This window comes from Hemicordylus capensis, chromosome 2, assembly GCF_027244095.1.
Source record: "Hemicordylus capensis ecotype Gifberg chromosome 2, rHemCap1.1.pri, whole genome shotgun sequence".
NCBI classification, from domain to species: Eukaryota; Metazoa; Chordata; class Lepidosauria; order Squamata; family Cordylidae; genus Hemicordylus; species Hemicordylus capensis.
In genome coordinates this window covers 233,906,640-233,920,002 of record NC_069658.1, presented here as the reverse complement: position 1 = coordinate 233,920,002, position 13,363 = coordinate 233,906,640, and the positions used below count along the sequence as shown (strand labels likewise).

The following is a 13,363-nucleotide window of genomic DNA, read 5'->3' as shown; positions in this document are numbered from 1 at the left end:
TCCAATGATCCTGGGTGACTCTGGGCCAGTCACTTCTCTCTCAGCCTAACCTACTTCACAGGGTGGTTGTGAGGAGAAACTTAAGTATGTAATACACTGCTCTGGGCTCCTTAGAGGCAGAGCTAGATATAAATGTAATAATAATAATAATTTTTAAAAAATCAGGCCTGCTCTACTTAGCACCTCCCCGCTGGACTACAACTCCAATGATGCCCAGCCACAGTGGCCAATAGCCAGGGATTATGGGAGTTGTGGGCCGACATCTGCAGGCGGGCCAAAGTTGGGCAGCCCTGGCTTCAATGAAGCGCTGACCAGGGGAAATCAGGAGTGACGCTGAGTGGCCGCTCTCCCAATCCTGGCCACACCCCTGTGCCTGACAATGACAAAGGGGTGTGTGGCCACTACTGGGAAGAGGGGCTGTTCGGCCCTTTGCCTGATGCTCCCCAGAAACTTGAACGAAGTGCTGGTTGGACAGGAGAGGATCCCAGCCGGTGAGTGCTTCATTCACCAGCTAGGTTGGTGACAGGGGTGGGTGGGTGCTGTGGTGGAGGGGTGGGGGGCTGTGGGGGCCTCCCAGACCCCTGCAGCCCTGGGAAATCTGTACTGTCTTGTACAATGGTGACTATGGCCCCCTGAGACCAACCATAGCAGCAAAGGGAAGGAGGAGACTTACCCAGAGAGGCCAAATGCCCACAGGTTTCCTCCATGACTTCCTTATGCAGAGTCCTTTGGCCGGGATCCAGCAGAGCCCACTCCTCCTCTGAGAAATTCACAGCTACCTCCTCCAAGGTCACTGGACCCTGAAACAGGAAGGGAGTTTTCTCTTTAGAGCTGATGTAGCAATTCAGGTTGGGAATAAAGAAAAGAGAAATGGGAGATCCTCTGCCAGACCCAGCTTTGCCTTGAGGGTGGCTTCAAGTGGGTGGCACCGATAGCATAAGCTAACTGCAAGAGGCACATTCTTTGAGGGTCAAAGAGAAGCACAGGGGAGAGAGGCCTCCAGGCTGGGTCCACCTCTTCTCCAGCACGATCCCTCTCGTACCTGCACAGAAGCTGTCTCCACTCTGTCACGAAGCAGAGAAGTCCTGGAGTGAGAAGCCAGTGTGATTTCACCACCTGTGGAGGAGACCGAAAGAGAAGCCCAATCATTCAAGAGGCCTGTTCTCACCTGCTTATTTGATATATTATGAATATTTTCTGACTCTGCCTTTCAGCCTAATGCTCTCAAGGTGAGTAACTCTGCATTTTATGAGAATCACATAAACATTCTTTTAAAAATAAAAAAATGGCTGAAGAGTAAATAGAAATTAAATCAGCACAATGCAAAAAATAAAGTCAGATCGCATTAAAAGCCAATGAGAACAAAACTGTTTAGCTGCTGCAAAATGTTTTCCCACATGCTAAGTCTCAATGACACTGTAAAAGCAGCCCACTGGTTTAATGGATATTCAAGAGAAAGAAGGCAAGCCAAAATATGCCCCTTTAAAATCCAATTCCCCTGGCCAGCTGCAAGCTGCACTTTTACCTTCCATGGAAGAAGGGAAGGACAAGCGATCAGCAGGGAGCCTCCTCCGAAACAAACATTTCAGTTCCAGGTGGACAAGCTCACCCTGTTCCTCCTTACCTAGCGAGGTGTCACCCCTTTCACTTTCTTGCACAATCCCCCTGAACAGTGGTGTCTCTCCGAGATGTGATGGAGCCTTCCCTATCTCGGAGAAATCAGGATCCACTTTTGATCGCCTCTGGCCCTGAAAGAGCAGTGTCGATTACAGAGAGGGATTAGGAAATGCTTTCTACTACTACAACAACAAATATTTATATACCACTCTTCAACCAAAGTTCTCAAAGCGGTTTACATAGATTTAAATAAATAAGATGGCACCCCGTCCCCAAAGTTCTCACAATCTAAAAAGAAACATAAAGGTAGACAGGCAGCAGCCACTGGAGGGGTGCTGTGCTGGGGTTGGATAGGGCCAGTTGCTCTCCCCCTGCTCAATAAAGAGAAGCACCACTTTTTAAAAGGCTCCTTTGCTCAGTTAGCGGGAACCTGCAATACAATCTTCCTTCTGGATGCTGCTGCATTTTTCAGCAGATATATCAGCTGAAACTTTTCCAAACTGGATTTTAAAAAACAACAACAAGAAGAACAAAACACTTTATTTTTCCATGAAAAATGTTCCATTTCTAAAATTTATTTGGCTGACATCCAGATTAGCACTGCCCCAGGGCATCTAGCCTAATCCTATACTGCTGCACATGAGGGGAGGTGCAATTTTTGATCTCCTCTTTGCTCTGAAACCCACTGTGCCGCCTCAAAATATCTAGGTCAAACTTACAGCAATAACAGTTCCAGCAGTACCAACTTCAAATAATAATATTACTATACTCTACCAACCCGGCACCACAAAGACCTATGTCTTGCATTCTAATAGGAACATTAACAAGTTGCTTTTTGATAAAACAGGTACAAAATTTGGCCACATGACAGGCAATATTGGCATCAACATTGGAGAGAATAGTTGCATAAAAATCATTCGGTCTGCCTGGATACTGTAACAGAATTGGACCTATAAAAGAGGTGCATATAGCTTTATAAAATAGAAAATAAGATAACACATGCTTGATTGATTCAATCATGCCTGAGTGATAGAGGCAAAGTTGTTGAGAATGCGGGATACGGCAAAATCATCCCTCCAAATGGGCCAAAGGCAGCACGTTTAGTCAGGCCAAAGTAAAACCATGACAAAGCTTAGGGAGGGTAAGGTTCTAAAGATAATTTGCTGGAGAGAGGATCTGTCTGGGGTTCCCCACAGCCATACAGTGCATGATTTGGAGCGCAATATCCCATACGTGCTGACGAATTAGTTCTTTGGCCTTCACTAATCAGGCCAAATCCAAGATTAAAAAACAAACAAACAAATATATACACACAGCATTTTTCAACAAAAGTTCCCAAAATGGTTTACATAGAGAAAACAATAATAAATTAATAAGATGGATCACTGTCCCCAAAGAGTTCACAGTCTGAAAAGAAACATCAAGATAGACCCCAGCAGTAGCCACTGGAGGGATGCTGTGCTGGGGCTGGATAGGGCCAGTTGCTCTCCCTCTGCAAAATATAAAAGGATCATCACCACTTTAAAAAGGTGCCTCTTTGCTCCCAAGTTTCTCTTCCACCGCATGTTTCCACTTGTAGGCTATCCCTTAGAATGAGCGTGGATACACCAAAAGGGCTATAATTTAGTTTAATAAAATAATTAAGAATAAGCAGCCAAATACAAGCCTCAACTGAAACTAGCGGCATTTCGATTCTTAGTGTGGGATTTGAGGTATGGTGTGGGACACCAAGGATTGATCTAAGAAACGTGGACTATACTGCTTCCAGAGATTGAAAATTAGAATATATGCAAATCTGAGTGCCATACATTAATTGAGATATTACCCTCCCTGGAAAACTTTCACAGCTGCAGGTATATTTATTGTCTTATTTATTCATCATATTTTTAGACCACCTGATATATACATCTCTAGGCGGGGTACAAAATTTAAAACAATATTTAAAAATCAACACAGATTAAAATACACAAAACAATAAAAACAGTAGCATAACATTTCTTGGTGAATACACGAACCTTCGTTTATTTAAAGTTAATTTCTAATCTTCCAATAGGTCAAACTGTTGTGGGTAGTGGCCATTTTTCACACACACATACACACACACACACACACACCATGTACCCCTACATGTGGTGCTGGCATGGAGGAGCTGTATTTTGAAGTCCAGGAAGAGGTGTGTGTACCCAATGGCAAAAGGAAGGGTCAGAACAGTAATGTATACTAGAACCCTAAAAACAGGTCTCATGGGTTTGCAAAGTTATGCTGATGCCCAAGGGTGACTTTCGGGGCTGAGATCTCCTTAGCCTTCCTGAGACTGACCAATAAATCAGAAGGCCCTGATTCAGTTCGCTAAACACGTTTGATTGCACCCCTTCCTTAAATCCAGGAGAGTAATAAGTCTAATACCTGGCTAATGGATTGGCCTCTCTCCACACATCTGAAAAGGAAAACTGTCTTAATACTTTCCCTAATTAAGTCAAACTTATTTGTTCCATCTTATTTGTTTGTTATTTCTCTGTGTAAACCGCCCTGAGCCATTTTTGGAAGGGCGGTATAGAAATCGAATTATTATTATTATTATTTTAAACTTTCCTCCACAAATTAATCTTTGAGCTAGGCTTTGATCTCGTCTATAATCAGCAGTGCAATTAAAACCTCCACCTACAATAACATAGCCTTCACAAAACTTTGCTAATTTAGAGAATGTACTATGAAGAAAGTTAAATTGATCTTGATTTGGACTATAAACAGATGCAATAGTAAATGTTGTGTTATTTTATCTAGTACCATGTATAAAAATGTAACACTTCTGTGCATCTTTCTTAACTTTAACTTGTTGCAGATTAAAAGAACTAGCCAATACTATGTCTCCTCTCTTGCTCTAGTTGACCCAGAAGCAATGAATTGCTGTCCTACTGATGGATGATTATAAATGTCTTTCATATTAATTGCCCAGCCATGAGTCTCCTGCAATTCGTAAATATGCCATTTACGAATGATTACTGGCTGAATTGCATTAAGTCGTCGTCTTTGTTTTACTGGGGGCTCCATTCCGCTGACATTATAAGATAACACTTTGATCCAAGAGATTTAAATCTTATTCAATAACTGATAATATTTTCATTGACTCATTAAAATAAATAATAATCTCCGCTGGATACAGAAACTGTCGCACGTATCCTTCTCCACTGTAAACTCCATTTATATCCCAGGGAACATCTTATTGTTCCTTTAATATGTAAACTGGTAGATCAATCTGATGATAACCTTGTAACACACACACACATTTTAATGCTTACTAGTTTTTATTCTCTGTTTGGTCAATGACTGTAAATAAAACTACTACTACTACTACTACTACTACTACATAATCTCTGCGATTATTGGGTAAAGAGGTCCGTTGGACAACGCTGCTTCCTTTCAATTTATGAAAACTCAACCGTATTCCCCAATCTGGTGTTTAAATCCAGAAATTTTGGATGACCCACATATTTCAAAAGAAACTTAGTAATGTTATATTGAATTATTTAGGACATAATGATAGATCTGATATTTCTAGAGGTGTCATTTGGGATGCTATGAAGGTGTCTTTGAGGGGAGAACGTATCAAAGAGTGTTCCTTATTAAAAAGGAGAACTGTTGAAAGCATTAACAAGCTTTTAAAACAAATAAAAGATTTTAAAATAATACATAAAGGAACTGGTTCTAGTAACATCTATAAGAAACTTTTATTAAAAAGAAGGATTTACAGAAGAGAAAGGAATCGGAGACCTTTGAATGTCAGAAAACAGCTACTGCTATGGCCTATACTAATAAGAAATGTTACACTCATGGGAATAAAAGTACTAAGCTTCTGGCAAATAGATTAAAGAAAAGGGCAAAATGTAAATTAATTCATGCCAAAGTAGTAAATTAATGGATGTCCAAGAGATTAGTAATTCTTATAAATGTTTACTCTAATTTGTACTCTAAAGTAGGTATTAATAGTATTGATAAATTTATGGAGGTTATAGATTTTTCCCTTTTGTAGGATAGTCACAGAGAAATATTAAATATGCCATTTACAAATGAAGAACTGTCAGAGGTGATTAGAATATAAGAGTCATGAATCCGTTGGCCTGGATGGCTTTACAGGCTTGATTTATAAAAGGTTTGGAGATCTTTTGATACTTAGACTTGTTGCTTGTTTTAGTTCTATCTTGAAAGGCTACCTAATACCTCAGTCGTGGAAATTTCCTAGAATTACTGTGCTTTTGAAACCTAATAAGGATAAAGGATGAGTAGAATCTTATTGACCTATTGCTCTACTTAATCAGGATTCTGAGATCTTTACAGCCTGTCTGGCAAGAAGACTGAATTGCATTCCTTGACCCACCCACCCCCGCTACATTCTACTAATTCTATAGCTCTTTTAATACCGGTTGTTAGCTGCGTTCTGGCTATTTAATCAAAAGGTAGGACATCAATATTTCAAAATCATCATCAAGAAATGGTGCTGTCAAAGAAATCAGCTTGGTAAAGCCCTTCCTGAAATGTCCTCCTCAGTGTTCCCTCTAACAGAAAATCCCAGATGTTGTTGTTGTTATTAATTTGAGTTCTATACCACCCTTCCAAAAATGGCTCAGGGCGGTTTACAAAGAGAAATAACAAACAAATAAAATAAAAGTTGTTGACTACAACTCTCAGATTCCTCAGCCAAAGCCCACTGCATCTTGGGATTCTGGGAACTGTAGTCAACAACATCTGGGATTCCCTCTTACAGGAACACTGGTCCCCCTTCCTTCAGAACTGGGCGACCAATCCTGATTCCCAAGATAGGCTTGTACATATTTTCAGCCCCTTTGGGGCTACCATAACGAAAGAGGCACACTCACCTGCTGCTCTTCCTGCTTCTTGGCCTCGGCCTGGCTCAAGAGGAAACCTTCTGCCAGGGCCACCGCCTGGGAACTGGTCTCTGCTCCGCATTCTCTGACCCAACTCTCCATCTCCAGAGGCAGAACGGTCAGGAACTGCTCTAAAATCACCAGGTCCAGGATCTGAGCTTTCGTGTGCCTTTCTGGCTTCAGCCACTGACAGCAAAGGCTGTGAATTCGGCTGCAAATCTCTCGGGGGCCCTCGGCCTCCTGGTAGCAGAACTGCCTGAGTCTCTGGCGCTTTGCAGCTGAGCTGGTGGTGTCCTCGCCCAGCATCTTCTGCACGGTTCTTTCCCACAATTCATCACTGCTCCTATCCTTGATGGCAAGAGGCTGTTTTCCCGCTTGAGGGTGAGCTGAGTGTTCCTCTTCCATCTTTGCTCTGTACTCCAAGAAAGCTTTCCGGAATATGAAAAAGATCTGGCTCTGCGATAAGTTGCTCTCTTCAAGCAAGAAGTACCTAGACAGAGTTGTTAAGTCATGCCCTTGCAGTATTTGATTCTTGCAGCTGAAAAGTCTTTTAGAAGAAAAAAAAAAGGGTGATTACAGATGCAGAATCTCTTGCTTTTTATTCCCAGTTCAGCCTACTCACTCCAATCTGTTACAATGAAGACTCCCCTTCATCGGGGAGTTAAGCCTTGACCCTGACTGAGCAGTATCGGTGCACAAATAAGTGTTGGGTGCCAGGAGGACAGGAAGGCATCATTTATACCTACATATCAAAGTGATGTAACCCAAACAATTGCAAGCCTTGGGAAGGCAGAGCACACAGCCGGGACCCTTGAATTCTTAAAGATGCTGAAGTTCCGTTTCAGAGTGAAGACGCCAGCCGGCCCAGGACAAAAAGGCAGGTCCTAGCTGGCGAACCTGATGAAGAAAGCACTTCACTGGAAGGAGAGGGCATGGGGGCACACATCCCTTCCCAGCGCCAGCCATGCCCCTTGCATCAGCCACACTCCCTGCATTGGTGCGCTGATACCAGGGTAGGATGTGTGGCTGGCACAGTGTAGCACACTCAGTGGCAGCCTCAGTGGCTTAGGAAGATAAGAAGCTGCATTATACCAAGTCAGATTATTGGTCCATCTAGCTCAGCACTGTCTACAGCTTTTCCTAGATGATAGGCAGGACTCTCTTTCAGCCCTATCTCGGTGATGCCTGCTGGGGACCTTGGAGCTTTCTGCTTATAAGCATGCAGGTGCTCTTCTCAGAGCAGCCCCATCCCCAAGGGGAATGTCTTACAGTGCTCACATGTAGTCTCCCATGCAAATGCAAACCAGGGCAGACCCTGCTTAGCAAAGGGATCAATTCATGCCTGCTACCACAAGACCAGTTCTCCTCCCATAGTCCTGGGTCTTGTTCTGGGGCCACCAGCAACCTTGCCATGCCCTTACTGGGAGGTGCCTTCACTCTCAGGTATTCACAAGGTTGCACACTGCAAGATATTCCTCTCAGGGCATGAAGCCGCTCTGGGAAGAGCAGAAGGTTCCCAGTTCCTTCCCTGGCTTCTCCAAGATAGGGCTGAGAGAGATCCTGCCTGCAACCTTGGAGAAGCCGCTGCCAGTCTGTGAAGACGATACTGAGCTAGGTAGACCAATCGTCTGACTCCGTGTATGGCAGCTTCCTGTGTACTACATTTCTCCATTATGTTTGTACAAAAAATAACCTTTATTTTCAATAGCTTTTGTCTTGCACTCTGCTCTTCCTTTGGCTATTCTATATGGAGTTGTCTGGACTGTAATCTATTTGTTACTCACACTTTTCGGTTTGTCACTAGCCATTCTGAAATCACTGTACTTACAGCTTGGATAGCTGCCTGTCTGTTTGCCTGACAAGTAGGGTAGTTGCAGTAGGGGAAGGGGTTCGCTTTTGAATTCTTTCCCTCATAGTTTTAAAAGTACAGCAACCCCAGAAATCCAATGGAGGGTGCGCAAGTGCGCAAAATACACGGATCTGAGCAAGCGTTGTAAGGCATCCCCGCTTCGCTGCCTTTCCTCCCTGCCCGTTCTCCCCATTCACTGCCATCATCTTTTCCACCCCATTTCTTGAAGAGCCCCCTCCCTCCCTCCCTCCCGCCAGACAGGCGCCCCACATGCCCTTTGCTCTCCCCAGATTTCAGACCGGAGGGGAAATCCAAGGCCACTTGCCCACACCTTGTGTGGTCTGTCCCAGAACACTGTGGCAAAGGCAGCCTTCCTTTCCAAGGGTGGACCGCTCTGCGCCTGGCCCTTTTTTAGGCTGAGCCTGCCCAGGACAGAAGCAGAGCCCCTCCACCACCCGCGCCCCTCTGGTCCTTGCCCCCCGTTTTTGCCTCTGGGACCAGGATCTTGCTAAAAGCTGCATTTGCCTTGTGAGGGCTCTGAAGCTGAAGGCAAGAAGTAGCAGCAGATCCTGGGGATCTCGGGGCAAGGGCAGCGGCAGCAGCAGCAGGGAGAAGCCATCCCCTCTACCAGGAGCTCCCCAAGCAGACTTTCATCACTCCCCACCCCCCTCACCAGCACCTGCACCCGCACCCGGCGCCTTCTCCTCTGGCTGCTGCACACTCACCATCCAGCAGCTCTCTAAAGCCAAGGCTGCCTTCGGAGGGAGGCGACCATTCTCCCAGAGGGCCTCTCGCCAGGCCAGCCTCTCTAGGAAGCCCCACTCCCTCGCCTTAACCCTCTGCTTGCCTCGTCCCTCCATCCTCGCCACGGAGAGCAGCGCGCCTGGCTCAGATGGTGCAGCCGCTTCTGCAAACAAGGGCTTCGCTGCATGCATGCCGCCTTTGCTCCCAACTTGGGGTTGGCTTTTCCGGGGCACCGTTTCTCTCCCCAGCTGCAGCACAGGCAGAGTAAGAGGACCGTAAAAATCGTCTAGTCCAGCCCCTTGCTCAGCGCAGAAATGTGCTTCAGTTGTATCTCTGACATACGGCTACTTGGCCAGGACCTAAAATGGCCTCTTGAACCTTCAAACTGGCTCTGACAGGTTCAAATTCGAACTGGCTCTAAAAGGTTCTAAACAGGGTATAATGGGAACCTGAACCAGCCCATTATTCCCTATGAGGATTACCTAGGGGCACAAAACTGGGGTGGGTGGTAGGCACACAGGGATTCCTACCACCCACCGAACACCAAAACAATCGGACACTCCTGTGATTATTAATGATTTTCTGAAGATTTTTTTTTCAATTTTTGCATTTCTCCCATAGGAAATAATGGGGATTTGAGGGGATTCCCCAACTTTGGGGGTACCAGGGCACCCCAAAGTCAGTCTGAGGGCACAGCAGGTATGGCTTCAACTCCCCACAGGCAGCCCCAAGTTTTTAGGACTTATTGTTCTTTTAAAAATAATTTTTAAAAGAGTTTTTTCCTTCCATTGCAATGCATAGGAATTTCCCCCCATTCATAAGTAGAACTGTGTGTGACCTTAATTGCTGTGAGCTCTGAGTTCAGAGTTCAAAGCAATTAGTGTCACTCTCACTGTTCTACTTATATTAACTTATCTACTTATAATATTTGCTGGACCTACCCGGAGAGGCCAGGGACTGAATCTGGAACCTTCTGCATGCTTAGCGGTTGCTCCACCACTGAGTTATGGCCAGAACCCCAAGGATGGCATATATGGGTCTTCCATCCAGGTCCTGACCACAGCAAGACCTGCTTAGCTTCAGCAAAGTGGTTGGATTGTGTGCCTTAGACCATGCTCTCAGATGTTGGAAATCAGAACTAAGGCTCTTTTCCTGTGGGGAGGAAGTAAAATGTCATCCCTTTTCTTTTTGACAGCAGTGCAATGAAGTGGAGAGAGAGGTCACTTGAGTGCCCCCTTTCCTTCTGGACCTGGAGTAAGCCCCATGGGGGAAGGTGTTGGAGATGGAGTTCCAGTGCATCGACATTTTGCACCAACTGGAAGGCTAGAGGCCACCTCCAGCCTCAAAGGCAGGATGCCTCTGAGTACCAGTTGCAGGGAAGCAACAGCAGGAGAACAAGGGCGTATCTAGGGGAAATAGTACCTAGGGCAAGCACTGAAATTGCACCCCTGTCCAAACATCTGACACCCATCTTAGATCGAGACTCCACAATTAATTTGATGTCTGAACTGGGGGTGTCCGACAACTCTTCTTATGCCAATCAACTGGATTGGTTTCAGTTTGTGACTCCTGAGGATGTGGACAAACTGCTTGGAGCGGTGAGGCCTACCACTTGCTCTCTTGACCCTTGCCAAACATGGCTTGTTCTATCTAGCAGGGAGGCTGTTGTAGACTGTTATTTCCTGGTGGAAATAATAAATGCCTCTCTGAGGGAGGGCAGGATGTCTCCTTGCCTCAAGGAGGTAATTATTAGACCTCTTCTAAAGAAGCCTGCGTTAGATCCCTCAGAATTGAGCAATTATAGGCCTGTTTCCAACCTCCCATGGTTGGGCAAGGTAATTGAGAGGGTGGTGGCCTCTCAGCTCCAGGCGGTCTTGGAGGAAACTGATTATCTAGACCCGTTTCAAACTGGTTTTCGGGCAGGCTATGGGGTGGAGACTGCCTTGGTCGGCCTGATGAATGATCTCCAATTGGCAATTGACAGAGGAAGTATGACTCTCTTAGTCCTTTTGGATCTCTCGGCGGCTTTCGATACTATTGACCATAGTGTCCTTCTGGAACGTCTGAGAGTGTTTGGGGTGGGAGGCACTGCTTTGCAGTGGTTCCGCTTCTACCTCTCAGGCAGATTCCAGACGGTGTCGATTTGATACTGTTGCTCTTCAAGATCTGAGCTTAAGTACGGTGTCCCTCAAGGCTCCGTACTTTCTCCAGTGCTTTTTAACATCTACATGAAACCACTGGGAGAGATCATCAGGGGATTTGGAGCTGGGTGTTACCAGTATGCTGATGACACCCAGATCTACTTCTCCATGTCAACTTCTTCAGGAGCTGGCATATCCTCCCTAAATGCCTGCCTGGAAGCAGTAATGGGCTGGATGAGGGAGAATAAACTGAAGCTGAATCCAGTACTTATTGCGCGGAGTCAGAACTCTCAAGATGATTTTGATCTACCTGTTCTAGATGAGGTCACACTTCCCCAAAAGGAATAGGTTCGCTGTCTGGGAGTACTTCTGGATTCGCACCTCTCCCTGGTTTCTCAGGTTGAGGCGGTAGCCAGGGGTGCCTTCTATCAGCTCCGGCTGATACGCCAGCTGCGCCCGTTTCTCGAGATCAGTGACCTCAAAACAGTGGTACATTTGTTGGTAACCTCCAGACTTGACTTCTGTAATGCGCTATGCGTGGGGCTGCCTTTGTACGTAGTCTGGAAACTTCAGTTGGTTCAGAATGCGGCAGCCAGGTTGGTCTCTGGGTCATCTCGGAGAGACCACATTACTCCTTCGTTGATGGAGTTACACTGGCTGCCAATAGGTTTCCGGGCAAAATACAAAGTGCTAGTCATAACTTATAAAGCCCTAAATGGCTTAGGCCCTGGGTATTTGAGAGAACGTCATCTTCATTATGAGCCCCACCGTCCATTGCAGTCGTCACTGGAGGTCCAGTTGCCGCCAGTTCGTCTGGTGGCAATACAGAGATGGGCCTTCTCGGTTGCTGCCCCGGGACTATGGAATGTGCTCCCTATCCTCTCTAATAAAACGCTTGGTGTCCGTCCGTGGACGGGCACCAAGCGTGTGTTCGTGCCTCCCTGCCCTGTTCTGCGCCTGCGCGAAGCGCAGGCGCAGAACAGGGCAAGGGAGACATGAGGGCCGGCACCCGGTGGCCATCTTGGGCGGCCAGAAGCGGCCGCCCCGAAGAAGCCGGGAATGCGGGGAAGGAGGAGACTGGCCGAGGCGGCGGCGAAGCCGCCGCCTCGGCCAGAGGACGCAGCGCGGCCAAGGCAGCGGTGGAGCTGCGCCGCCGAAGCCGGGCGGGGGGAGGAGGTGACGGGGTAAGCTGGCCGAGGTGGTGGCAGAGCCGCCGCCGAGGCCTGGCACCGCCGCCGCAGCCAGGCGGCTGCGAGTCCTTGGGGCCCTTGCCCGTCCGGGGAGACCGGCCGGGAATGTGAGGCGGGGGCGGACCGGACCGGCAGCGGCGCCCCCAGAGTCTGCCCGGCCACCACCACCGCCACCGCCCACTCTCCCGCCCTCCCAAATACTCCTTCCCCGCTCCCCCCCGCAAATGATTAAGGGCCAAAACGGCCCAGAAGAATGCCTCCGCGGCCGCCGCCATGGCCGCCAACCGCCCTCCCAGCTGGCCGAGACTTCCTTACCCAAAGCAGCCCGCGACAGTCGGGCGATCAAAAATCCATTTTTTGCGAAGAAGAGAGGAGCTCCGGAACAGAGCTCCTCTCTGTGCTAAGCCAATGCCCAAACTGCTGCTATGGACGCAAAGGATGCCTAGCGTCCTTTGAGTCCATAGCAGCAGTTTGGGCATTGGCTTAGCACAGAGAGGAGCTCTGTTCCGGAGCTCCTCTCTTCTTCGCAAAAAATGGATTTTTGATCGCCCGACTGTCGCGGGCTGCTTTGGGTAAGGAAGTCTCGGCCAGCTGGGAGGGCGTGGGGGGGGGAGGCCAGAGGAAGTGGGGCGGGGGGGGGAACTCTCCCCTACTAGCGCCCGTTATCACAACGGGCCTGAAACACTAGTTGAGATATAATCCTCCTCATCTCTGACAATTAAAAAAAAAATATTTTAAAACCCATCTTCTTACTCAGGCTTTTTCAGCTTCTTAATAATGTATAGGTTTTTAATTCTGTGATTGATTTTTAAATTGTTAGTTTTTAATTGTTTTTAACTGTTTCTAGCTGTTTTATCATTGTGAACTGCCCAGAGACATGAGTGTGGGGTGGTATAAAAGTGTAATGAATGAATGAATGAATCTTTCAGATAACTTTAC

The 13,363-nt window shown here is 46.8% G+C and overlaps 1 protein-coding gene across 3 annotated transcripts in view; it reads right to left on the bottom strand.

Annotated features, from left to right (window-relative positions):
* LOC128343365 (zinc finger protein OZF-like) overlaps positions 1–13,363 on the bottom strand; it is a 42,315-nt gene that overhangs the window by 7,778 nt on the left and 21,174 nt on the right. The window contains exons 1-5 of one of the 3 annotated variants that reach the window (XM_053292314.1): positions 9,075–9,191; positions 6,492–7,047; positions 1,625–1,748; positions 1,043–1,116; positions 674–800 (exon numbers count right to left, since the gene is read on the bottom strand). In XM_053292314.1, the coding sequence (XP_053148289.1) occupies positions 674–800; positions 1,043–1,116; positions 1,625–1,748; positions 6,492–6,905 (739 nt within the window). In that variant the 5' untranslated portion in view covers positions 6,906–7,047; positions 9,075–9,191. Of the gene's footprint in view, positions 1–673; positions 801–1,042; positions 1,117–1,624; positions 1,749–6,491; positions 7,048–9,074; positions 9,192–13,363 lie in introns of those variants that run through there. The other 2 variants (XM_053292315.1, XM_053292316.1) reach the window with 2 other exon arrangements.